The 27,202-nt window shown below is 29.9% G+C and overlaps 2 protein-coding genes across 5 annotated transcripts; one reads left to right on the top strand and one right to left on the bottom strand.

Moving 5' to 3' along the window:
• Positions 1-7,858: 7,858 nt before the first annotated feature.
• Positions 7,859-9,126, bottom strand: LOC112284383 (uncharacterized). 2 transcript variants are annotated; one of them, XM_090252111.1, is made up of 3 exons: positions 8,444-8,575; positions 8,209-8,320; positions 7,859-8,098 (listed from the first exon to the last, which is right to left on the bottom strand). In XM_090252111.1, the coding sequence occupies exons 1-3, from the start codon at positions 8,500-8,502 to the stop codon at positions 8,006-8,008; spliced, it is 264 nt and encodes an 87-aa protein (XP_090108237.1). In that variant the 5' UTR covers positions 8,503-8,575; the 3' UTR covers positions 7,859-8,005. The 2 variants fall into 2 exon arrangements, with proteins under 2 accessions (XP_090108237.1, XP_073391228.1); XM_073535127.2 differs by lacking the exon at positions 8,209-8,320 and having other exon boundaries at positions 8,321-9,126.
• A 2,526-nt stretch (positions 9,127-11,652) lies between these two features.
• LOC112285108 (metal transporter Nramp4) lies at positions 11,653-17,268 on the top strand. 3 transcript variants are annotated; one of them, XM_024525642.3, is made up of 8 exons: positions 11,653-11,812; positions 13,377-14,168; positions 14,542-14,678; positions 14,812-15,207; positions 15,531-15,787; positions 16,034-16,248; positions 16,504-16,569; positions 16,790-17,268. In XM_024525642.3, the coding sequence occupies exons 2-8, from the start codon at positions 13,573-13,575 to the stop codon at positions 16,860-16,862; spliced, it is 1,740 nt and encodes a 579-aa protein (XP_024381410.1). In that variant the 5' UTR covers positions 11,653-11,812; positions 13,377-13,572; the 3' UTR covers positions 16,863-17,268. The 3 variants fall into 3 exon arrangements, with proteins under 3 accessions (XP_024381410.1, XP_090108235.1, XP_090108236.1); XM_090252109.1 differs by having other exon boundaries at positions 11,655-11,812; positions 13,270-14,168; XM_090252110.1 differs by lacking the exon at positions 11,653-11,812 and adding an exon at positions 11,824-12,052.
• Positions 17,269-27,202: the final 9,934 nt, after the last annotated feature.

Here is a 27,202-nt window from a genome sequence, read left to right as displayed (position 1 = left end):
TTTTTTTCATAATATCAAACTTAATACATATATGATCTTATTCTATTAACATGTATTCTGTATAGTTTATAAAAATAATAGATTAACTAAATAATCTAATCATGCCTTCATATCTTACTTTGATTTAATAAAGTAGATATTTAATTTTCTAAATATAGACGTTATAAAATTATTAAGATACAATATAAAAAAACTTCAAATATCACTAATTAAATATTGGAATTTAAAACTAAACTTGTTATAAATTAAAAACTATGTCAAATTCTTTGACACTTTTTAAACTAAAATAACACACTAAATTTTCTATAATTTTGTAATTGAGAAATTTAAGCATATATTGTTATTGATATATTCTAACTTAAATATTTTTATAAAACTAAAAAAATTTAAGTGTATTTCTGTATTTAATGTTACAAGTGACTCAAGTATGTAAATTAATAATTTCAGTTCTTTATATTTTATTCAAAGAGTCAAAACTTTTAAAATTATAACTATGTTTTATATATAGTTTATTTTAAAAAATTAAAGATTAATTTTTTTAGATTAAAAGTATTTGATAATACATATATATATATATATATATATATATATATGTTTTATTCAAAAAAATTAGTAAACTATAATAAAAAATAAATGTTAATATCATTTCAAGTAAAATTTAAGAATAATAAATCAAATAAAATAAATATATGAGATTAGAATAAATAATAAATTATATTGAACTAATGCAATTAAATATCAAAAGATCATTAGAAATAATAATTTTATTTTTAAAATTATAATAACCATATTACAAACTACAAATATAATCATTTTTTAGAACATTTCAAAACTTTCAACAATAATTCAAATATTTTCATTACTTTTGAAAATCATAAGAAATTATTGACATCTTCTAGAATCTTCAAAAAGATTAGGTAGTTTTCTATTATTGTTAAGAAGTTTTTAAGAACCTTTAATAGTCTTCTATAATCTTCTTAAATTTATTGACACTTCTAGAAGTTTCTATAAGTGATTATTTATATTCTCAAGGCATTTTATTGTTGTCAACATCTCTTCTAAAACCTTCTACAAAACCTAGATTTTAAATTAAAAATAAGAAGATAAGACAAAAAAGCACTTTAGTGTAAAAGTGTAAGTTTTAGAAAAATCTAAATATTATCTTATTCTTCTATCTTTTCTTTTGATTCTTATTTTGTATCTAATTGTTCTTGTATTAATGTTTTGTCTAAATTTTATAGTTTTTTGGTAAAATAGTTAAAAATAATTAGATTTTATTTACATATTTAAAAAATATTTAAATAATTTAATGTAAAAACAAAAATTAAAAAAATCTAAATACTTATTAAATTTATTTTTATATAAATATAATATAATAAGTATTATTTATAATTAATCAATATTAAGTATTTAAAAAAATAAAAAAAACAAAAAATATTATATATATTTTAAATCTATAAATTAAGAAGTATTTATATTATTAATAAATATTTATATTATAAGAATATTAAATATAGAAATATATTTATAAATATAAAATTTATTCTTTAATTAAGAGTTACTTTTAATTTGTGGTGTAAAGTAAAGAAAGAAAATAATGAGATAAAAAGAAGAACAAACATAAAACAATTGAACTAAATATAGTCAAGTAATAATACACTTTAGAACTTAGTCATAGTTTGTTCATTAAGTTATTTTCTAATAAAAAAATAAAAGTAAAAAAATAAATTATATTTTTTTAGAGATATATTATTTTATTATCTTTTCAATGATGTAAGAAGCATCTAAATCCAAATTACCATGAAAAAGTTATGAAGGTTCAAAGATTGCAAGTAAATATTTGAAAAGAAAAGTGAAAATATTTTATCTCAAGAATAAGTTGTTTATAGATCAAAGGTTTGAGCCTCATCAAGATTTACATCCATTATATATATATATATATATATATATATGTAGTATCTAAAAGAAGCCACGAGGCCTTAGTCTTACCCTTATAACTATAATCAAGGTGCTACAACCCATATGAGACTTGTGCACCTTCCGTCCTATAAGGACTAGACTAGCTGCTAGTCCTCCTATATTTTACTAGTATAACTACTTTTAAAATGTTTTTGACTTTGCTATTGTATTAAAAAATATCCAATTAGCTTGTAAATCTTACATGGTCTTTAAATCTTGCTCCATTTCTTTATTATAGCCCCCGAGGTAGTAAAACTCAATTTTATTAAAGTCTTAAATTTTCTCTAAATATTCCTAAATAATTTTTAAAAATTTAAATAATATTTTTACAATATTAATATCAATTTAAAACATATTAACAAAGTTAACTTTGTGATTTTTTATAATAATAAAATAAATTTAAATGAGAAGAAATATTTTTATTATAAATAATTAAAAAAATATGAAGTTCTTTTTCATGCTTCTTTTATCCATTAAATAAAATTTATGATTATTTTTATAAATAATAAATATAAATAGAAGGCAAATGTAAATATTTCTTTCAATAACTAATCATAAATACTGAGAAATAAGTAAAAATACTAAACCAACTAAGATAATTACCTCCAAGACTTACTAAAATTTTATTTTTATAATTTTTTTCTAATAATATTCTTATATCTTATAAATATTCTAATCCTAATAAATATTGAAATGATCAAAAAGACTCCCTAATTTCAATATTTTTATATTTAAATAATTTAAAAGTATATTTTTAATAGTTTTTTCAATTAAGATCTGTTATTAGGACTCACAATTTCTTACACCAATAAAATATCTCTTAAACCTAGAATCTTAAGTCCTAAATATGTCTTCTTGTATCAAAATTTGTATTTAGATTTTTTGGCCTTTAAGTCACTTTCTAAAATTGCATTAATTATAGTATTACATGAAGTTGCATCAATTATAGAATACACATTTGTCATTTTTGTAAATCATCTAATTGAAAAAAAAAAAAAAAAAAAAATGGTTGATAGAAAGTGAATACAAAAACAAGAAAGAACAACAAATTTTTCAACATTTATTGATGGTTTTTATCTAAATAATATCCACAAGCACAAAACAAAGAAATACCTTTTGAAGTTCAAACAGTACAATAATGTTCAATAGCATAAAAATAAAAATAAATAAAAATAAATATATATTTTCAACATTCTTTTTCATAGAATGTAGTAGATGTTTATTTTAAACAACATATTGATGCTAGTTGAAAGCATTGATTAACAATCTTGAAATCATTCATTAAAGTAATTGTTTAAATTATACTATTTTTCAACTAAAAAGTGATTATTGAAGATATTGTAATGAGAACATTTGTTCTTGTTTGCAAAGAGCAAATTAATATTATCCAAACCATGATTTTGTACAAGATAAGTGTTTAGAATACAATTCATCTTAACTATGTTGCTTGCCTTCTAATATGTGACTTATCATTTCATCAAAGTTCTTATGTAATTAGCGTGTATTGTGTTTATCTTGGTACTATTGCCAAAATAAGATGTTGTTACTAAAAGAAGCTTCAAATACATGTCATATTATTTATGCAATATCATTCTAACTCATCTTTGACATAATAAATGTAGGTTGGACATTTTTAATTGTCGCCAATATTTCTACCAATGATTTTAGAAATTCCTATGAAAACACTCACATTTCTTATCTACTTAAAACAAATGACAATAAAGTATTGTTGTTCCACTTATTGGCCATTCTTTTCTTTAATGGCTTATATAATGACATATCATTGTCTAATAACATGATAAATATATTTTATATAATATGCTTTAATTAGAAGGATTAAGAAATGAGTTCATCAAGCAATAGAACACCAAATATATTTGAATCTATTCAAGGATTTTTAACAAAAACGGAAGTCTTGGCAACATCTAATATGTTTTGATGAAAAAAAATATGCTATATCTACATTTGTTGATGATTTAAGCAATTGCACTTTATTTTGATGTTGTGTTGAAAATTTTCATTACACTTTAAGCTCACACTGATATTGTGAAACAATAATACCAATGCTTTTAAAAATTCATAGATAATATGAAAATTTATATCAATACTAACTAAAACCTTAAATTTAACTTTTTTTCTTGTACTATGTACATTATAAAAGACTATGTTTTATTTGTGAATTTTTTTGCCAATGGAAGTGGTTTATCCTTTATAAGTTGTGGCATCTATGGAATAATTAATAAGCTAGAAGCATCTCTTTATGATGAAGAAAAGAAAAAAAAAAAAAAAAAAAAAAAAAAAAAAACTCATGTAGCAATGTTGTTGTATATCTTGTTAGTTTAAATAATATTGTAGTGATATTATGTGGTCGTGAAAAAAACTCTTAAGATGCATCCTAAATTTTTCTATGTCTTCTCATGAGCTTTCTATAGACATCAATTACTAATTTTGTAGATTTGGTCCAATCTCATTAGATTCAATTAAAAACACCATATAATAATGTATTTATTCAACAATTCACAAACAAGCAAAAATTATTGATTAAAGCAATAACAATTGAATTTATATTATAATTTTCATTGAAAAATAATTCAAACAAGTCATTTTTATCAAACATGGATTCTGCTTAGTTCTTGTCTTTCTCATCATAGCCTATTTTTTGGCATTATTAGTTGTATTTTTTCTACCACATCTTGCATTAATGGCAACTTTTCCTTGATGAATTACTACTAAGATGAAAAATAATCAAGTCTAATATATTTCTCAATAAAAGAGATATTCCTTTACCAAAAAATATTATTTTCTTCAAAAAACTATTGCACATCTTTATTAAAGAAAAAATAAACCTTATTTTTTTCTAATTTGATTTATTAGACTTAAATTCATTTTTATCATATATTATGCTTAATATTCTTTATTAGACAAAACTTATGTCATATATTATTTAGCATATCACAACTATATCAATTTCTTACATTATTAAAAATAATATATCAACATAATTGATTATAATATTTAAATATATATATATATATATATATAAGAATACTTGAATTAAAAATAAAAATATTAACGAATTTTTTTATATATAACATATTTTATTTTCATAGTCATAATTTATTCATAATGAAAATCATTTATAATAATTTTTTTTAAAAATCCTATCTACTTCAAAATATTTTTAATATATTAGCCAATACTATTACTTAAAAGATGATAGAGTTTACATTAAAATACTGATAATTTTACTAATATTTTTTTATAAGATGTAGAATGAATATACATCTCTCTCTCTCTCTCTCTCTCTCTCTCTCTCTTTATATATATATATATATATATATTATTTAATCTTCAAAATATATTTATCCTCATTTTATTATTCTTAATATAAGTACTATTAAATAATTTATAATATTCGAAAAAAATTATAGTGTTATAAAATTAGATTATAATAAAATTATAATAGATATTAATTATTTAAGATGCTTGGTTAAATTTATTGTATTTATTTATTTGCACCAAATTCTAAATATTATATTTGATAACATTCACTAGTGTATTTTATTATTACTTTAATTCAATAGGTATTTTAAAAAATTCATTAAAAAATCATTGTTTAAATTAAAATTTAAATATAAATCTATCTAATTTTTCAATATAAAATTATCTTTAGATTTCTTCATTTATTCAATTCATCAAAATTATTTGTGTACTTAATTTTTATTATTGATTTTTTTTGAGTATGGATAGCATATGATTATTCTTATAAAATACCTATTACAGGTACTATATAGTCTTTTAATTTTTCTAATTACAACATTTAAGATCTAACATAGAAGAAATAAATTTTACATACTGTTTTATTTTGAAATCTCAATAAAGGATTACAATAGATTGTTATCGATGGATTACTGTATTTTTCCCTGCCTTGAAACAAAAATGTATAGAAGAATTAACCACTTATATATATAGAGAGAGATACGACTAGATATAAATATATAAATAAATATATATGACTGTATATGACATCTATATATATATATATATATATATATGTATATATCACAATCTATGACTTTGCCAAAAATCCTTGTTTAGCACAACCACAAACGTGTATATTGCTACTTTTCTTTTCTTTTGTCCACTCTTTCTAAAGTATATATTTAACAACCTCCATGTAAATTTCATGCATATTTGTTATAAGTCCATTGAGTTCTGGGAGCATGGCTTTTCATTTTTGTAACATTTAAAAACTATTATATATATGTCTATCTGTCATTCGTTCATGTGTCCGTTGAAATTGACACATGTCTTGTGAGTAACTCTTACAACACATTTTTTAATTAAGCTTCAACAAAAAAATCATAACAAGATTTCAAAGATGTAACAAAACGTAATGATATTAGATCAGTTTTGTATTTTGAAAATCTACAACTAAGAGGAACAATTTTTTTTACATCTTAAATGATTTAATTTTATAAGTAGCTAACATGACAACAAATCTAAATTAGTCATGTAAAATAAAAATACCAACAGTATACATTGATTTTCTTAAAGCATGCTCTGGGATCATTTTGTATCGATACAAGATATCATTTAAGCAACTTCAAAATAAGAACCAGATAATTTTGGATGATTATGTATATATATACATATAGATATATACATACATATTGAACCAATCTTGAAGCTAATTGTCTTAAAGTTGAAGCCAATTTAATGCGAACTTGCCCAATCCTTCACTCTTCATTCACAAGATGCATGAATGTCTCTCATTTGTTTGTCATTTGATAAACTACACAAGTGGCATAATATTTATGTTTGTTCACTGTGTCATTCAGTATGGACATGACAAAAAGCTCCACTCAATGCAATGAATTAGTGTTGGAATATTGCCGATTCCCAACAAAATCAAGTTCAAACCAGCTTATCCACTTGACATTAACTATAAAATTAAAATTAAATAGAAATATCACAATAGTTGCATGATACACAGTCACATCGAGAAGAAAATCAACGATATCAATAGTCATGATTGTAGTGATGTTCACTTCCTTTTACTATCACTGAAAATTTCACCAGTTAAAGAAATAATAACAACATATCATCAAACTCCTCACCATCCGGCTCAGACGACCATCGATCACGTCGCACTGCAAAAAAAAAACGTGATGAGATGAAAATTCTGTTGTAACATGCGGTGAATCTGATTCACAACGTCAATATTTCATCGTGTTTCTGTGTTTGCATCAGAAAATGTGGAACGATCAGTTTACAAGCAGTCGATATTGTGGTGAAGCCTGTCGAATGAGCTGCTTCAGGATCGCCGATCCATCTGCGGAGCTTTACAGCACCACCATCACCATCAAGCTGCGAGTGTTCAGATCCACACTAGACTGATGTTGGACGACACACAGGGTATGTATTTAACATCGATTGAGCGTGTGTCGAGCACAACTTCTTCATTAATATTCATGTGTCGTGTGCCACTCACTGATGCCTCGTTCAGCCAACTGCACGGATGGGCTCCCCCGTGTCGTCTGTTTCGTACTGACGACTTTGTGAGATAAAGGCGTCCCGTGTACAAATCTAGTAGTCTTCGCCAACGCATTAAAAGTACATTTGAACAAAACCCACGGACAGGCCCTCGTAAACACGGTTGTAGCGCCGGGTAATGATTCGTCGCCCATGAACGAAACGCCAAAAAACTGGTCCAAGTTATGCGATCTGGGATTTATATTTTAACTGAAGAATGATCTTAGCATTGCACCCTGGACGATGTGGTTGATGGGGTATCAAAACGGTGGCGGTTCGGTTGCAAAAAGTGCTAGCAAAATGCGACACTGCCATTGAGAAAGTGCTCATGCCATCAGAGGAGCCTTGAGAATAGAGACAGGTGTTAAATCTCAAAAAAGGAGGGATCTGGAACATTTATTCCTTTGGGAAAAAAAAAAAATATTGGTTGAGCTTCAGGGTACTAAAAAACCGAGAGCACTTTTGGGGTGCACCGTCCACAGGGTCTCTACAGTTTCTTCTCGGGTTTGGATCACGCTTGCGCTATGGCGTGACGAAAGTGCAACTGAATCTTCCATCGTTTCCCAGCACACTTCCATTCTTGACAGACTGAAAGAGAGTGGCCCTGCACGGTCGTACTAACACTCAATTTAACATGACACACTATTTGTCTACACAACAAATATCCCCCAACTTATAAATAAAGATGTGTCTAGTCAAAACACAACTCATCACCTGCGACATGCAGCGTCCATACGCCACCCCCTCTTTCATCAAAAATCGAGCTAGTTGCGACCTTGAGTGTGACCTCAGAATCTGCCTACATGGCAGGACGTCGAATCCACACCTGGAATTGTTGGTAGGGATGCTGTGTCAAGGATAGCCGATAAGCTCCAGAGATTCCAAGCAAGCAAGCGAGCTTTGAAACGGAAGAATTGCGAGGCAACTGCGAGAAAGAGGAAATGGGTACCCGAGAGGGAAGGGGATGGGAAGGGAGCAGCGACGATTGGAAGGAAGAGCATGCGACATAGAGCAGACAAGCCCGATCCTCAACGCAGCGACGCACGCAAGCGCCGTGAAGCCCACGTGGTGAGTTCCACTGTGCAACGTGGCCCGTCATGTAGCAGCATGTCGCAGTGGAGAGAGTAGAGGAATAGCAAAAAGAATAGCGGAGAATGGGGCATCGGAGCTGGGTCAGAATATTTCTCGGCGCATCACTCACTTACTCACTCACTCACTCAGATGCTTGCTTCCTCTCCCTACAACGCCCTCGCTCTCTCTCCCTCTCCATCCTCCCTTGCCCACCTCACCTCACTTCACTCCCTTGTCAGTCCGATCTCTCTCTCTCTCTCTCTCTCTCTCTCTCTCTTGCTGCTGCTGCTGCTGCTTCGCCGAGCATCCACGCCGGCTTCTTCCTCGCCGTCTTCGTTGCGCTCCTCGAAGGGTCGCCGCCGCATCTGCACCCGCCATTGCCCCGTGCGCTTTCTCCCACCCGGAGCTGCATTCGGAGTGCATCCATTCATCCACCATTGTGGATGAATGTTTGAATGACTATCGTTGTATAGATGATTATTTATTTAATTGAAATTTGCGTGAGAAAAATCATTCAGGAATACGCGTTAAACTTTATTTTAATATATATTTTTGGAAATTTTGGAATTTGTGTTTGCATGTGTTGTACAAATTTTCAAGTTGGTTACTTATCTATTCTTTTCAGCTGGAACTTGATTAGTTGACTATTCGAATATTGAATTGAAGGCTAAACTGGTATTTAAACAACGAATTTATTTCAGTGAGAAAATACATCGAAAAAAAATTGGGATAAAAAATACTAATACAGATCAAAAATACTGATCAAAAATAAATATACAATAACTCTTAAATTGTGTCTTAGGAGAAATCAAACATCAGTATTTTCAAATAGTAACACTTAGAATAATAATACCTCTTGATTCCTAAAGAAATTGCAACTGTTGGGTTGTGTTGAATATGTTGAATATAGTTGCTGTATTTTCAAAGAACCAAGTCATAAATATACAGTTTTTTTCTTTTTTTAGTTTTTTATTTCTAATGTTGCAAACAAAAAAAACAGCTGAAATTCCACCACATGGGAAATCAAAACAGAACAGTATTGACTAAAAAACCAAAAGAATGCTTATACAGTAATTCAAGGAATAATTCCATGACATACATTTTACAAGTTAGTCTTCAGTTTCTAAAAAGATAGTGATTCAATAATAAATATCTTAGACAACAGTTACTTGCTTAGGATTCCAATTATATCCTCAAGTTGATCAAAAGCAGCAACATTGATACAATAATTTCATAAACAGTCACCCAATTTTATTTTTTCTATTTGTATCAAAATGCTTCTTTTTATTATTGCAATGTGTGTGAAAACAGAAGCACACTAATACAGCATTCCTTCTCCTCTTCCAAGGTGCTATGAAGGAGGTCATTCCAGAGGCCAGTGAGGCTCATTGTTCTTCTGTGAGACATTGAAAGGAACTGGAAGTTTTGAAGTATTCAAAAAAGGGGGGAGGGGGTATTCTTCTTCATCTTCTGCTTCTTTGTTTCTGTCTTCATCTACTGCCTGCATCTTCTATGTCCATGTGCCTAAGTGCTGTACAGGGGGAGTATGTGTCCAGGGTGCAGGGCTTTTCTTTTGAGTGTGCCAGACACAAGCCCATTTTTAATCTTTTAATGGAGAAAAGGCATCAGGGATCTGAACACATGTCTCTGTGCAGCAGCACTGAGGGATCTGGTGCAATTGTGCAGCAACCCATCCACGTCTATGAAGAGTTCCATTTGGCATTGGTCAACAACAGCAACAACCACAAGAGGTCCATATCATCCAATTTTACCCCCTCCAAATTTGCATGTTCTCACCCATTCACATCCCCACATTCGAGTTTAAGTCTGTCAATGAATAATTCAATTGAGAAAGTCCAGAGGGTAGGGTTGTGGGTCAACCAAGTGGAAAGCTGCAAGTTTTAGGGTGGAATGAGAAACTGTGAGAGGAATTACTCAAACCCACAGCATTGAATACATTTTTATATGAATAGATAAACAAACAATGCAAGAGATTTTTTTATTTTCTTTTCTAATCTGGCTTTGTTACAAAACATCCATAACCAAATCTTTCAAATGAATGTCATCTAAAATACAGTGTGCAATGCAAGCGACCCTAAATCCTGAGGTGTAGTAGGTGAGTTCTATGGATAAACTCTATCATCTTTTTTTAAAAATCTTCTCCAGGCCCAACACCTATGCATAGCACCCCAGCCTTTGATACTGTAGCCAGTACTCTCTATTGTACTACACACAATAATTTTAAACTACATTATATTCACCTCTCCCCACCCCCTCCTTGTCCTATACCTACATGTCCATGCACTCATTCATCTATATATATATATATATGTATATATTCACACACACTCGCACTCACATATCTGTATATATTATATTCAACACACACACACACAAACATGTAAATAAATAAACAATACTGTACCCCATTCATGTATTCAGTATTAGTCAACTCCAATCCCTAATGCACTGTGCAGATTGCCCCTTCCAAGACAGAGGAGAAGGGATGCTGCACATATCCAAGTGAAGTAAAACAGTGTAAATCCTAGGGAAGAAAGCAAAGCAGTGCACATTCAAGAGGACTCATCTATTCCCTGCTGCAGAAATGCAATTGCACGGAGCATTCTACAAAAAAAAAAAAAAAAAAAAAAAAAAAACGAAAACACTGAGTCTCATCTACAAGACATGGACAGGACACACACACTACCATTCATCCATCTGTTTTTGAAGAAGAAGAATTATCGAAGAGGGCTTGACCTCAAAGGTTATTATTATTATTATTATTGTTGTTATTGTCCTTGGTACTGATGGGCATGCATGCAAGCTGCATAAAGGGAGAACCTTCTGAGCGGCTTCAACCGCAGGGGAATATTCCAAAGTCACAGAGGGAAACTAAATGTACTGCCAGTACATTAAAAAAAAGAAAGATGGGGAAAATTATGAAGAGGGCAGGGCTCATGGAAGAGAAGAGAAGAGAAGGGGGGCCCCACCGCGGTAATGGGCAGATGGGTGGCCATCCCACGGTGGAAGACCGAGGGGACCCATGCCCAGAGTCAGAGCGAGAGAGAGCTTCGTTCCGCTGCCCGGCCTTCAGCGCGAGGGGCTTCGTCAAAGCGGGGGTTGCGCTGCAGCAGCGCTTGCATCCAGCTCCGGGCTGAGCGAGGCGGGATCATATTACACCGGAAACGGAGTGAGAGAGTGAGAGCGAGCGAGAGAGAGATTATCGAGGAATCTCTTACCAGCAAAGGTTCGCTCTCTCCCATTGTGAGATCGCGGGAATTGTCTGCCGGTTTTGAGACGAGCACAGGAAGGGGACAAAAAAGATGCGCATAGAACGGTTGCGGTGTTGCGGACATCGGTGCTGGATTGAGAGGATTTTTCCCACGATTAATTTAGGGTTTTGGGGCCATTGTGCGATGCTGGTTTTCTCAGAGCGGTGTCGTGCTGGTTGTCTCGGACAGTGGTCTCGTAGAGGAACAGCTCGCAAGTGAGTTAGATGCGTAGCGTGGGACAACTATTCGGGTGTTTCTTTGTGTTATTTGATAATGTTAATATGTTTAATGTATATATATATATATATATTTATCTTGGGAGGATTGTGGGAGGTTGAGTTTGACTGCGGCAGAAGAGGATAGTGGGAGCATGGATGGTGGAGGAGTGAGGAATCCGCTAGCAATGGTGCAGTGATCTCTTTAGCGCGTTTTGGGGTTGGTCTTTGTGTGGTGTGGCCATGCTGCTGTGTTGGATAGAGTATGTCGTTTCAATGGGGATTGAGGAAGGAATCCTGGTTGTGGGTATAGAGAGTGTGCGGTTCACAATGGGAATTTGTAACATGGAGGAGTGTGTTATTGTCTCTCAAAGGGTTTTCTAATGAGTGACGTTGTCAGCGGTTGTTTGCGGCTCAATCATGCTTAGGCAATTGATTGTACGATTGAGATGGTCGTGGAACGATTTAGTTTTGCCCACTCACGGCTTCTTGATTGAAGCCATTAGTCCCTGGGATCTGCTCCTGCTGATTCATTACCCTGTTTTGATCTTGGTTGGGAGAGATCTGTTAATAGGTTTTGACGGCAGTCGTAGTAAATGCTGCGAAATCTTGAGTAGCAGGCTTAGATCATGTGAATTAGGAGGGCGTTGATTGGGAATCGTGCATTCCGAATGCTCCATAGCGGCAGCACTTCAGCTACGAGAGCAGCTAACTATTATTGAGATGCCGTATAGTGCGTTTAGATTTCAGAAGTTTAGTATTTCATTAAGCCATTTTTATATTGTTAATGAGTTGTGGTTTCTAATTAAGAACGTACTGGGTTTCCGTCTGTTCTCGTTGGCCGTTTCAGTCTACTCGATGTGATTTTTCTTCGTGATCCCTCCTTTTCATAGCAGGCAATGCAGTTGGACTTGAGAATGTGCTAGCTAATGCTAGAAAAGAAAAAAAAAGAAAAAAGAAAAAAAAGTAAGAAACAAACAAACAAACAGAGGGAAACTTAGTGTGTCCGGTTCGTTAGCGGAATCTTGTAGGAGTTGCAGGCGGAGAGGTATCAGCTGCGGCTTATTCGTGATTTTTTTCTAGGCTGCAGGAAATATTAGTTGATAAGCTACCTGATGAATCCTCGACCCACGTGGATTTTAAGTTACTTATGTTTGCCAGTCTACTATCCCTGCATTATCTAACATTATTTTTTCCATATTTGTTGTTGTTTGCAGTTCTCAGCAAAGCAAACATTGTTTTTTTTTTTTTTTTTTTTTTTTTTTTCCCCTTCTTCTTCGTTACAGGTCGTGGTTGAATGTGTAAGACAATTTGGTGTACACAGATATGACGCTACCACTGGCGCCTCCTCAGTCATTGGAGTGATGAAGTTGTACAAGCTAAGTCATGGGACTTCATATTCGTGTGAAGCAATGCATTCGTTTGTAAAGAGAGGCGCAGAGGTAGATATAGACAATCAAACTAGGATTGGAGTGAATTTTTAATAAGCATCAGAGCTAGGGGGAGGTTCAAAGCTCAAGATGATGGGTTCGTTGCCAACCATGACTTCAGATTCTGAGCCCCTTGTGCACCCAAGAAACTGGGATGAAAATGGCGCCAAAACCACTGGGCGACACTTTTATGAGGATGAAGACGAAAGGACGTATGAAAAATCAGAGCTAGTACACGTTGCTTTTGGTGAAGAACCGGATGTTGATGAAGAAGGAGCGGATCGAGATTTTCTTCCCAGATTTTCATGGAAAAAACTCTGGATGTTTGCTGGTCCTGGATTTCTGATGAGCATCGCATACCTTGATCCAGGCAACATTGAAAGTGATCTACAGTCGGGAGCAACAGCAGGATACGCCCTCTTGTGGTTACTGATGTGGGCCACAGTCATGGGACTTTTTACCCAAAAACTTGCCGCGAGGCTTGGAGTTGCAACAGGTAGTCATTTGGCAGAGCTGTGCAGGGAGGAGTATCCTGTATGGGCTCGCATGGTACTGTGGATCATGACAGAGATTGCTATTATTGGTGCCGATGTTCAACAAGTTATTGGGAGTGCCATCGCCTTCAGGATTCTTTCAAATGGTTGGATACCCCTTTGGGCTGGTGTGCTAATAACCGGGGTCGATGGGTACGCACATGCTCTTTATCTTACACCAAATTACATCAGAAGTATCTTTTGTCTTGTCTTAGGTCAAAATCGGTTAGCTTCGAGCTTGGTAACAACTCTCGTTAATACGATCAAGACTCCACTCTTCCATGTGTTGCTGGACAAAGTTGTGGATTCAAGGAAGTAACTTCTTATTCTTCTCTCCCTTTTTTTTTTTTTTTTTTTTTTGATGTTGGCAGTGAATTATTTATTTATTTACTTATCGACAGCCGATGGAAATGAATGTATTGATACAAGCACGTAGCCTGGCTTTCGTTAAAGCCTGGTAGTTAGATTGCTCGACCTCATTTATGTGTTTTGTAACTGTGGGTTGTTTATTGTTGGTTTTATCCAGGTTCTTGTTCCTCTTTTTGGAAAATTTTGGCGTTAGGAAATTGGAGCTTTTGTTTTGTATATTTATTGGAATTATGGCACTTTCGTTTGCTTGGATGTTTGGTGAGACCAATCCAGATGTCAAAGCCGTTGCTTCTGGTGCGCTGAATTTTCTCAACTATTCTAGTTTCTGAAAGACGTTGACGCACTCTTCATTGTTTACTTTTATGATTGATATTGCATGAATGCCACCTGTGCTTTGTGTGCTCAAAATCTGCTGGCCACTTTTCAGGTCTCATCTTTCCGTCAGTGCCTAGAACCGCAGTGGATAAGGCTGTGGGGATCGTGGGGGCTGTCATCATGCCACATAATATATTTCTGCATTCCGCCCTTGTCCAATCACGGGACATAGACATCTCTAAGAAGAGTCGCGTGCGTGAAGCTCTGCGTTATTATAATATCGAGTCATCAGTCGCCCTTTTTATCACTTTCTTGATCAACCTTTGTATCATGGCTATTTTCGCCAAGGCCTTTCATGGGAAGGAAGAAGCAGGAGTTATAGGGCTTGCAAATGCTGGAGAGTATCTCCAGAAGAGATACGGTGGTGGTTTCTTTCCAATTTTATACATATGGGCAATTGGGTTGCTAGCTGCTGGTCAGAGCAGCACAATGACTGGCACATATACTGGTACGTCAATGATTTGATTTGATTTCCACAATCTTAATCATAAAGGTTATGGTTATTAAAATTGACCCATGACGAAGATCTTTTAGCTATCAATACTTTCTTGACATAGGAAAGTATGAGCAGAGGTGTAAATCAAGCTTTGTATATTAGGTCAGATCTTTTAGCTCGTCTATCCTTTTTGATGTTGTAAATTAAGCTAGCAACCAGAGGGTTACGCACAGGTTTGATACGGAACAGATTTCGTTGGTCTAGATGCTTTTAACAGCTTAGCTTAGAGCTTCCCTAGCCTAGAAAGAATCTCATTATCGTGTGTTATGTGGCAGGTCAATTTGTAATGACTGGTTTTCTTAACTTGCGTGTCAAGAAGTGGATTCGAGTGCTGGTTACGCGAGCTGTTGCAATTGTTCCGACAATCATAGTGGCTCTTATATTTGACAGCTCAGCTAACGAGCTGGATAATCTGAGCGAATGGCTAAACGTTCTGCAATCTATTCAACTGCCATTTGCTCTTATCCCGCTACTCTGCTTAGTCTCCAACGCACGAGTCATGGGTGTTTTTGTTATCACCAAAGTTACGAAGGTACTGAAAGTCCTGATTCTAAGAGTTTACATCACTGTTGCAAATCACATTTGGTGCATTTCCACGTTGGGTATATTATTAAGTTAACGATGCGTTTTAATGATTTTTTTGTATTCTAAATATGTGCATCAAATAATTACGATTAGATTCCATATTATCTTCATCTTGCGCAATCTGTGGTTTTACATAATGGAAATTCAAATGAATTGAATGTAATATCTTTGCAAATTGTTTATGTGGTTGCAGGTGATAGCTTGGACCATTGCAGTGTTGGTAATTAGTATCAATATGTACCTGTTGTTAGTAACAGTATTAAGCCGCCTCGCGAACTCTACACCGATTATAGTGATCTTAACTGTAATCATTCTTTTTTATGTGTGCTTCGTAATTTACTTGGTACTAGATCCTGCACAAGAGGACGGGAACTGGGTGTACTTCAAGCGGACATTTCTTTCATCTAGGTCAGCCATTTTTCTTACGTACTACGATTCGTACATGAATTTTCACTCCTTCAATGAATATTCTCTGGATAAGTCAACTCCCCTAATTTCAATTCTAAAAAGTGTGTTTGCATTAATCTTGTACTCCTGCAATGTTGGACTCTGTTCCGACCATCTTCTTTTTGTCAACTGGTTCTTAGAACTTAGCTGGTGTCTTTTACGTTAGTTTTTAACTACAACCAAGCCAAAGATTCATAAATTTTCGTTGTTTTTCAGGTTTGAAAACAGTAGAGTAATGCAAATGGGAGAGCAAGAGCTTGTGAGCCCTGATTATGGAGACCGGTGAGAATAATATAACATTTTTTCAAGCAATTTAAATTTGTTGAGCAGAACGTCCAGCTATCTTAGGCTGTGGCAGAGCATCCCGTGGCACAGGCTTGCGTTCTTGGCAACTTTTAATAATAGTAAGAATAGGGTCCTATCTTCATTGAGTACTCTGCAGTAAGTTATCTAATGCGCTTTATCTGAACAGACTGATTAAACTTCGATTATGGGAATGCAGGGAAGTCATCACTTTGAATTCCGCGAAGGACAGCGACGTTGCAACTCTAGTGTCAAGTGCTAGGACATCGTAGACAAGGAAACTTGATTTGAAGGCTGAATGATTGTACTAACAATACTTTGTTTTCCTTTGAAGGTAAACAATCTGTGCAATAGTTATTTACATCCACGGTACAGGAGTTCTCTTAGTTGACATGAGTTGCTCAGAGTTTGTACGCTCGCTTTCTGGAGAACCCCTTTCCAAGTACGCCCTGCCATTTGGACAGCGGTGTTACTTCGAGGATTCTTTGGCAATAGTTCTGATTCTATAACCAAATCCCTTCTTTTCTTATGGAGATAGAATAGAGATCTATATCTTGATTTTTCTAGTGACTTTTTTGAGTAAAAATTGTGCACAATCACCGATGCTTGCCTTCGCATGGAAGGTTTGTGAGAATTCTAGAGTTTATCATTACAAACCATTGGGTTCCTCATGTAGTACTTATCAGTGTGTGCAAATGGCATTAAATTCAACATGGAAATTACTGTGTAGGATTCTTAAGCAGACTGTATTCTCCATGAGTAAGAATTACATTTATCCCTTGATAAGTATTACACCCGTAAGTCTTAGTTTTGGTTACGCTTTGAAAGAGCATTTGAATATCAACGATCTTAGGTGAATACTTCTCTCAAATCCGATTATTACTTGAGATTTCTTCCCCATAGTTCTCAACCAAGTTAGATGTGATTGAAGACGTAGATTAAACATTTCTTTATTTACTCTCATGCCACAAAATGAGGATTTTATAAAAATTATAGTATTAACAACTTTAAAGAAGTAAATGAAACAAATTCATGTTAAAACAAAAGAACCGACTTGATTTATAAATAATTTAATTTAATAACTTAAAAATTCTAAATACATTTAAAGGTTTTAAAAGTAAAAGTAAAAATAATAAATGATAAAACTTATAACCACTATAGGATGCAATGATTCAAAAAGACTACGAATCAAAATTGTAAAGAACTTTCTGTAAATGGTAGCCTTTAATGTTAGATAAGAAAAAACATGTAAAAACTACAACTATTAATAATTTTTCATTTTTAACCAATTTAAGAAATTTAAAAGATATATAGTTAAATAACTAGAAAATATGAAAAACGTGTCATTTAAAACTTACATGTAAGGCCATTTTTTATATATGTTCAAAGAGTGTATGTAATTGATTGTAGTACCAAAATAGTATAAATAAATTAAAATGCAAGTATTCTTCTTTAAATTTAAACTATTAATTCTAAAAGAATATAAAGATTAATTGTGCTTCAAGAAGATAAAAAATTTCTATAGAAGATAATGTATTTAAAATAGAAGTTAGGAAAATTGAAAGCCACCAATTTCTGAAATATTTTAAAAAAAGATTAAGTAGTTTAATTTCAACAAGTTTAAAACATCCTTTAACTTTTATAAGACACCTAATTTTTTTATATAATATAATATGATATTTATAATACAATATAATATTTATTACATGATACAATATAACATTTTAAATATATATAAATTAATGTATAAAATTTATTTAAACAAATTAAGTTTTTGTAAACTTTAATTAATATTTGTGGTTAATCAATATTTTCTTGCTGTTTTATAATATATTTTGAATCTATCACTTTTAGATGTCAAATAAGGCACACTATTATTTTGGAAACTTGGTACTAAATCAAAGTTATTGAAGATTTTTTTTAATAATTAAATATTGGTTTAAAATTGAAATATTTTATAAATTAATAATGCATTCTTATATTTTAATATTTTTTGTTAATTTTATATTAATAAAGCATATACACCTAAGAAATTTTTGATAGATGTAACTATTTCTTATTAATATTAGTACTTGTACACACAAATAGGACACAGATAATATAAAACTATCTTAAAGTATTATTAATATTAACTTAATTGAAGTTTTATTATTTTTAGTTGATACTTACTTTTAATCTTAGATATTGATGTAAATTATGTTCAATAAATTTGATTATAAAATAGGTTAAATTTTAAGTATTTAAAAAATTTCTATCAGTAATTAGAGAGTATAGGCAAAAAAACATTATGTTAGTTGGACTTCTTGTGGTAAATCTAACTACAAATTCTATAAAAATTTCATCCATGCTTCTTTTGTGTTGTTAATTATCTCTCTCTCTCTCTCTCTCTCTCTCTCTCTATATATATATATATATATATGTATATACATCATCAACCTCATAGGTATTATCAATTATATAAATTAATAAACTTTATATATGAATAAATTGGTGATTCTTATTATGTTAAACGTTACTCTATGGCGATTAAAATAATTGTGGTAAAACTAACTTTATCATATTTAATCTTATCCTTAATTGTATACAATTTAATCTTTGATATCAATAAACCTCAGATTGAATTTCTTTAAACTTGTTTATTTTATCTAATACTTAAAATTTTATTTATTAAATAATTACTATTTATTTTGAGTAAAATCAAAATTAAAATACTTTATAAAACTTTGATTTAAGTATATTATACATTATTATATTAATACCAACTTTTTGTAGTAAATAGGATAATTAAAAAAATGATTAATTATAAATTAATAAAACTTGATTTTAAATAATTTTTATTTTTTTAAAAAATAGTATTTAATTAATTTATTTCCAATAACTACTAATTAATTGCATCAATTAGAATAAAAAACTTTATATATCAAAATATTGTATCAAAGGTTTTTTTTTTATACAAAACATTAGCCACTCTTGCAAGACTTAAGTCTTGAGAAAAACTTAAGTCTTGTTGATTATGGTAAACTTAAAAAAAGATAAATTAACATTCATTCAATAAAAAATATAAAAAAAGAATAAAAAAATATAAATAAATAAATATATATATATATATATATATATATATATATATTCAAATTTTGTATAAAAAATATTTTTTATAATAAATAATTAAAAAGTTAACAAAAATAAGTTGTTGTGTAAACAAAGATATTACATACAACACATTGAGTGCCATAAATCAATCACAAAATATGCAATTTAAATCAAATACAGATATACAACCAATATACTTTCAAAGAAAGATGATAAATCTACACACAAATAAGTTAAGTTATCTTTCGTGCCACAAAGGGGTAATCCAAGAGTACAAGTGTGAGTAGAAAAAATTCTAAAGCTTTACTAAAATAATTAAATCACCATAGCCAAGTCAAGTGAAGGGAGTTTTTCTTCCTGAGTCTTCAAACTCAAATCGGCATTAACAAAGTCAACTAACAAAAAAAACTAAATGGATGGAAAACCACTAAATCAAACTAAATCATGTACATTTGACGGGATTTAGCATCCAATGCAACATCACGTGATAGTTGTCATTTAAACAAAGTTTGTTACATACAACATATTGAATGCCATGAATCAATTATAAAATATGTAATTTAATCCAAATATAAAGGTACAAACAACACACCTACAAGTATCTTCTCTAGCTAATTAGTAGTCTCTCTACTCAACTAAGACAACATAAAAATAATTAGAGACAAATGGTTTAGTAATGTTGTTGCAAAATTGTATACAACCAAGCTAATGTTATAATAGCCAAACCAAAAAAAACATGTAGCAAATACAAAAGAAAGAATCTTCAATCTTTGTCAATAAATGAAGCATTGCTAGAAGACTTCTAATAATGAGGAGAAATCCAATCTTCTGAAGGAGGAGTTGAAAGAGGTGATGTTAAGTATGTCATATACTATGCATGTTGGTATTAATTACAAAGTAGTATTATAACTGCCGATTTCTTTTTATCACATACAAAACATGGACAACCAATTGATATAAATGTTACTTTAAGATGTACAAAATCATCAATAGGTTGATGACAAGGATTATAATTTCTTTCAATTATTGATCAACTTATAAAAAATGAAAGGATGGCATTCAATTCTTATATATCACTAAAAAAGAACTTGTTGAAGAATCTTAAGCCAAAATTATAAGTATGGATTATAATTTCATGTAAGAAGTTGGCTAATATATATTAAAAAAAATTATAATGAATGAATAATGTGTACAAAAATGCATCTAATGATATTTCAAAATTTTATTTTTATTAATAAAGATTACTTTTACTTTCTTCAAGAAAAATATTACTTTCACATATTTAAATTTTTACAATTTTTTTATAAAAAACATAGATAAAAGATAGGAACATAATAAAAAAAAAATTAGTGCTAATGCTATATTTTATATAAAGGGCTTCTACTCTCTTTGTAGGACCATAAACAAGACAAAAAAAAGTGGATTAGAAAAAATATTATCATAAACAAATTTAGGTAGAAATTAATAGTATCTTCTAATAAAAATTACTTAAAAAAACTTGCTTTTGATACTAAAAGAGAACCAATTGTGAACTTGGATCAAAATCAGACCTTGAATCACAGAACCACATATCTATGGCAATTTCAAGGTTCTTTTGTTGATTAGAGAGCTAGATTATTGAGTAAACTTGATGAGGATTGTTTGAGCATTGATTTGAAGTGATTTAGATTGATATTTTTTTTAAAAGAGCTAGAGTTGGGATTTTAGATGATTTGGGATTTTAAAAGATAAAAAATAGTTTATAGTTTTAAGAATTTTGTAAACATTTGAACAGATTTATAAGTAAAAATTTGTGGTATTTTAAATCTACTTGTTTTAAATGTATTTTGTAAGTTTGAGTTTAATTAAAAAATTAAATCAAATTTTAATAAAATTTAATTGGATTAAGATTATAGAATTTGGATTTGAAGGATAAGTGAGGGTTTTATTTTTTATTTTTATCTTAAGCAATCTATAGGTAAAATTGATTTTTTAAAATTTTAGCCGATAATAAATTTAATTTAAAATTTTTTTAAATTTTTTTAAGAAAAATAAACAATTAAATAAAGAACTACTATTGCTAATAGATTTACATCAATATTGAAGAAAGGAGATATCTAATACCTAAGCAAATCACAATCTTTTTATTCTATGAGTAAATTTTATTTTTTAAAATTTTTTGTATCCTTGATGCTAACTTATAGATTGAAATGTGTGCATGTTTTTAAGCAAGATCAATAATTTAATTAATAGCTATTGAGGTTTTAAGATTGCTAGAAGAATTAGTTAAGGTTGGTCAAGATTTTATTATAATTTGATTAAGTTTTGTTAGAGTTCATTTTAGATTTGATTAATTATTTTAATATTTATTTAAAATTTATTTAGATCTATTTATAATCTAAAAAAATATGATTAGGATTTATTTAAGATTTATTTAAGATATTTTTTAGGATTTCATTAGGATTTTAAGATTTACTTATAGACTCTTTAGTATTAATTTTTTATGGTATTTTTTAAAAGGTTTTATTATGATATTTTTAGAAAATTTTCAAAAAAATTCTTTATAATTTCTTTATTACATCTTTAAGATTTCTATTGGATTTTTTTAGGATTTAAATAAGATTTGATTATGATTCTTAAGATTTAATTGGGATTTTTTTAGGATTTTATAAAGATTTTTAAGTTATTTGTTTGTTGCAAAATATAAGTTTACTTTCCACAACGAAGAGCTTGATAAATTCTCAAGCAAGACAATACATAATACAACATTGTGCCATCCTATTGGATGATCGTCTCAATAAGGGATTATAAGAAGAGACTAGTAAAACTTAGGTTGTAATTGCTTCTCTTTTCTATTCAAATTAGAGCAAACTTTTAATCTTAGTTGATTTTGTACCTATTTCTCCTTACAAAATGATAGCTTATTTTTGCCTTAGATTTGATTCATGGTCACCTCTTGTAAGGCATTCTAATAATTAAAAATTGCTTAAAGATACTATTTGTTGCAAGAAGTCAATTCACTTATGCTTGACTATTTTAGAATCTACTTTTATATTCTACTATAGAATTAATTTTAGATTTTTAATTTTGATCAAATTTTTATTTTTTATTTTTATGGCTTTTATTGTTTTTATAAGATACCTACTTTTTTTATTGTTTCATTTCTTTTACATATTCAATTCTTCTAATCTTGCTTATTTTAGCCTAATTTATTAAAATTATTCTATAAATTTAAATTTTATTATTATCTTTTATATTCTTAATCTTTCATCCTAACCATGTAAAGTAAATAAATAAGATTTAGATGGAAATCTTAATAGGAGCTATTACTAAAATATGGGCCTTAAATTATGCCACATTATTCTTTGATTTCATATTACAAGCAAAAACCAATACAAATAAGAATAGTTAATTATCCTTTTTGTCTTTTCTCTATCACTTATACCAAATTAAGAGATATCTCACTATTGCAACGAATAAAGACTAAATATAAAAGAAAATAATATAAAAATTCTAAAAAATTAACCTATAAGATGACAAAGAATAAGTTATTGAATTGAAAGAGAAAGAAATTACTAAGGTGAAATTAATGTAGAGGGCTTTACCACCTCTAAAATAAGTGAGGGTAAAGATCATCTTGTTGTTCAAATTATAGAGATAGTCAAAACGATCATAATTTTTTATCACAATGAATAAACTATTTAATATGACTCAGGCAACTTTGGATTAAATAGAAAAGAAATATCTAGGATTGTTATAAATAATGACTAAGGTAGCTTCTATAGTTGATATAGTTGGTTAGCTTGGAAATTTAATCTACATTTTGAAGTTAGAGGCATAGCCAACTAAATTTTTTAAGCAGAAAATTGCATTAAAGAAAGTGATTAAAGAACCAATAGAAGAACTCTAACAATCCAAAAAAGAGATACAACATGATAACTACTAAGTTAATATGTAGATTATCGTAGCCAATGATGAAGCACCTAGAGCCAAAAAATCATTAAGTTTTGTACCATGGATTCAAAGATAGTAATCAAAGGCTAATTTTATAATTAGATGTTTAGCCAATAGAAGCACATTTTAATAAGTAGGAATATTAAAATTTTTGCAAACTTTATAAGTAGAATAGCAAATGTACAAGAAATTGTACAAAAAATATTGAAAGAAGTGGTGAAAACCATCTCTTTGGCTATTTATTGCATCCATATAAAAATAAAAAAATCCACATAGCCTTTTAATAGTACTATTATCTAATAATAATGATAGTCTCAACTTAAAGGTAAGCAAAGAAATAATGGTAGAGGTAGAAGTTGAAAAGAGATTTGTATCTCTATTTAGATTTCAAATGAAAACTTGACGTTGTTAGTAATGGTGTTGGCTTAAGAAAGTTGGTTTAGTAAGATCTTGAGTATAAAGAATCTCACCCTCTATCAAAATTGTAAGTCTTAACTTGATTAAGAAAAAGACTAACTAAACCTCAAAACAAAACATTGTCAAATTAATGCATATTTTGGAAGGGAAGAATCTTCAAAACAATAAAGACACCACATAAGATATATAGATGTAGATCTGCACTTTGGATAAAATAATGTTAGGCATCTTTCTTTTCTTATTAATCAAAGTCAAATTTTATTTTATACTTGATGGAGCTTTGAAGTAATATATGTGTCTTAAAAGATAAAAGAAGTAATATAATATTCACTTCATTAAAGCAACGATGTGAAGTTTTTAAAATTTAAAATTGATCTACTTTTATATTTTTAAGGCTTTTGATCTTAATGGTAGATTTAATATTTTTAGAAAATCTGTTATTTATAAGATATAAGATTTTTAAAATTAAAAAATTATCTTTCATATAATATGTAAAAAGAATAAGAATTTAAGAGTTTAATTTTAAGTTTAAGATGTAGGGATTTAGGCATTTAAGGTTTGGGATTACATGGGTGTGCTCAATATTTTGATCCGCTTATTTTGGATTTTGACTTGACCTACCTCCTACCATTCCTCTCTTCTTCTTTTCTTCTCTTCCTCCCTCCTAACTTCCTCTTCCCTTATTTTATTTTAATCTATAATTCCAATGATATAATGACTTACTCTATAAGTTATTAGTTTGCAAGATATAATAAGTTTGACTTAGAATTTAGGATTTTGACTCTAGTTACAAAATAGTCTTTTTAGAGTTTTAAAAATACCATTGGATCTATTTGATAGTTTTCTATTGTAAATATTCCATTTAATTATTTTAAATCTATATAAATTTGTAGATATTAAGAATTTGTTCATTTTAAATTTTGAATTGACTTTGTTAATAAATAGGATTTTGGAAGTTTTGATTTGACTTACCTTCTATTTGAAGATCTACAAATCCAAGGGTTTACTTAGAATGCTTTATAAGTTTTTAAAATTTTATGTATAGAACCTTTAATTGGATCTTTTTTCTATTAAATTTATGTACTTTGTCTTTTTAATATTTTAAGTTGGTATATCTCTTTATTTGTGAAGCTTTTGATTATAATAATATGTTTAAAAACTTCAATAAGTCTATAGTTTACAAGATATGGTATTTTAAAAATTACAGAATTATCTTTCATATATTACATTAATAAAAAAAAATTAAAAATTAAAATAAATAAAATGGATTTTTTAACACTATGACAATGAAATAAGTAGCTTACATAAGCATATATATATATATATATATATATATATATATCTTGTGGTTATAAAATATTATATTTAAACTACTTTTTAAATATATTATATATATAAATGACTTAAAATCATATAATTTATATTCTAAACCTATATAATGGATTGCACATGATCACACTAAATTACACCATATTCTTTAATGAAATGACAAGCTCTTCTAATGCAATCTTCACATACTCATTTTTTCTTCTAATATCCACTACTATTAATCCTCTTCAACATTAATCCATCTACACTTCTATCTACCATCCTATTGTAAAGAAACCAATGTGTATTGTGAAGAAATTCAAAGATAAGGTGATAATTACTTATATCATCTTCCTCTTAACTATCACAGAGAAATTAGCCTTGTTGACTAGCTTTAGCACTTCTCCAATCATTTACTTATTGGTGTTGATACTCCATATGCTTGTTGCTCCACCTTATTACGTATTTAGCAAAAGTTAATGCACTTTTCATACAAATAGAAGATGCATATAAATCTCTTCTATAAATACTATTAGCCATCTTTTCTAATGTAACTTGATATGTTTTAGAAAATCTTTCTATAAATCTTTCTTGACAATCAAAAAGAAACTTTAATGCACTTTGAATGCATTAATATAAAAAATGATTAGGATTACAAAAATAATTATACACATCCACAAATTTTTTTGTATAAATAGTGATTTCTAGTCTAATGCCTAAAAACTGATCTATACATGTATCTTATAATATTCCTTCTTATATTGACAACATATATTAAATTTGATTGAAACTTATGCACATTGTGCAAGTTGTTATAGGCACATCTTATAGTAACATGATTTTAATTTAAGATTTTGATGATCTATTTTTTTGATTTATGTAATTTATGTGTTTTAAAATTTTAAATCTACCTTAGTAATGATATTAATATATACTTTAATTTTGTATGTGAGATATAAAATTATTACAATATTTTAAAATATTATTTTTTGATCCATTCTAATGTGATTATTAATATATAATGACTTGTGTAATGTCTTTAGAACTCAAAGGATACTAGGGGCAATATGTTATAACAAATCTATTTTAAACTTTTATTGATAGAATGTTACTAATAAAACATTTTCCATAAACTCTTGTATGTGAACAAAAAATAAATGCAAAAAATAAAATAAAATATCTTAATACAATTAACAATCTTGATATAATTAACAAGTTAGAGTCAAATCCTGATGACAATAGAGTCAATTTATTTATCATGTTTAAATATTATAACGGTATCCCTTCACTTGGACTATCCTCATCACCATTTCGGCCTTCGGACTATTGTCATCGTGCTTGAGCCGCCTCGATATACTAACACACCAAAAACAATCTTTACCCACCAAAGGTTTACCACAACGATTTACACATAGATTATAATGTTGGTCTTGATCATGGTGGCGGGCTCACAGAGATATAATGACAGATAGCCTATGTCTATTCAAAGTCACAGATCCTAACATTGCCTTCCTAAGGTCTGTCGGTCTTATTGATCAGTCTCTAGGGTAGAAGAAGCTTTCATGGGCAGAGTCTGTGGTTCCGATCTGCATTCAAAGAGAGTGGTTTGAGTGTACGTGTTGCTCGGAGGGCAGAGAGAAATATCCTTAATACCATGTGTAGTATGGCGGGATGCACATTCTTTGCCTGACTTGGATAAATTTCACGACTTATGAGAATATCGAGTAGCAACTGCCCTATTCGTAAGGTAACTTCTGTGACTCCGCTAGTAAGTTGGGTACATACAATTTTGTGAGATTTTTGAACATGTACAAAACAATATTTCGGGGTGTTGAACATCAGCTTAGGCTCGCATTATACTTCA

Source organism: Physcomitrium patens, chromosome 7 (assembly GCF_059467195.1).
Source record: "Physcomitrium patens ecotype Gransden chromosome 7, ASM5946719v1, whole genome shotgun sequence".
Taxonomy (NCBI): Eukaryota; Viridiplantae; Streptophyta; class Bryopsida; order Funariales; family Funariaceae; genus Physcomitrium; species Physcomitrium patens.
Note: the sequence above shows the minus strand (reverse complement) of the source record. Positions and strands in the feature narration are given on the sequence as shown.

Bases quoted from the DNA above. Each gene is read 5' to 3' on its own strand.
- LOC112284383 (XM_073535127.2), bottom strand. From the start codon at position 8,593: ATGACGGGCCACGTTGCACAGTGGAACTCACCACGTGGGCTTCACGGC. The intron at 8,099-8,320 runs GTGTGGATTCGA...ACGACCGTGCAG, and splicing joins ATCCCTACCAACAATTCCAG to GGCCACTCTCTTTCAGTCTG.
- LOC112285108 (XM_024525642.3), top strand. From the start codon at position 13,573: ATGATGGGTTCGTTGCCAACCATGACTTCAGATTCTGAGCCCCTTGTG. The intron at 15,208-15,530 runs GTACGTCAATGA...GTTATGTGGCAG, and splicing joins AATGACTGGCACATATACTG to GTCAATTTGTAATGACTGGT. The intron at 16,570-16,789 runs GTGAGAATAATA...ATGGGAATGCAG, and splicing joins AGCCCTGATTATGGAGACCG to GGAAGTCATCACTTTGAATT.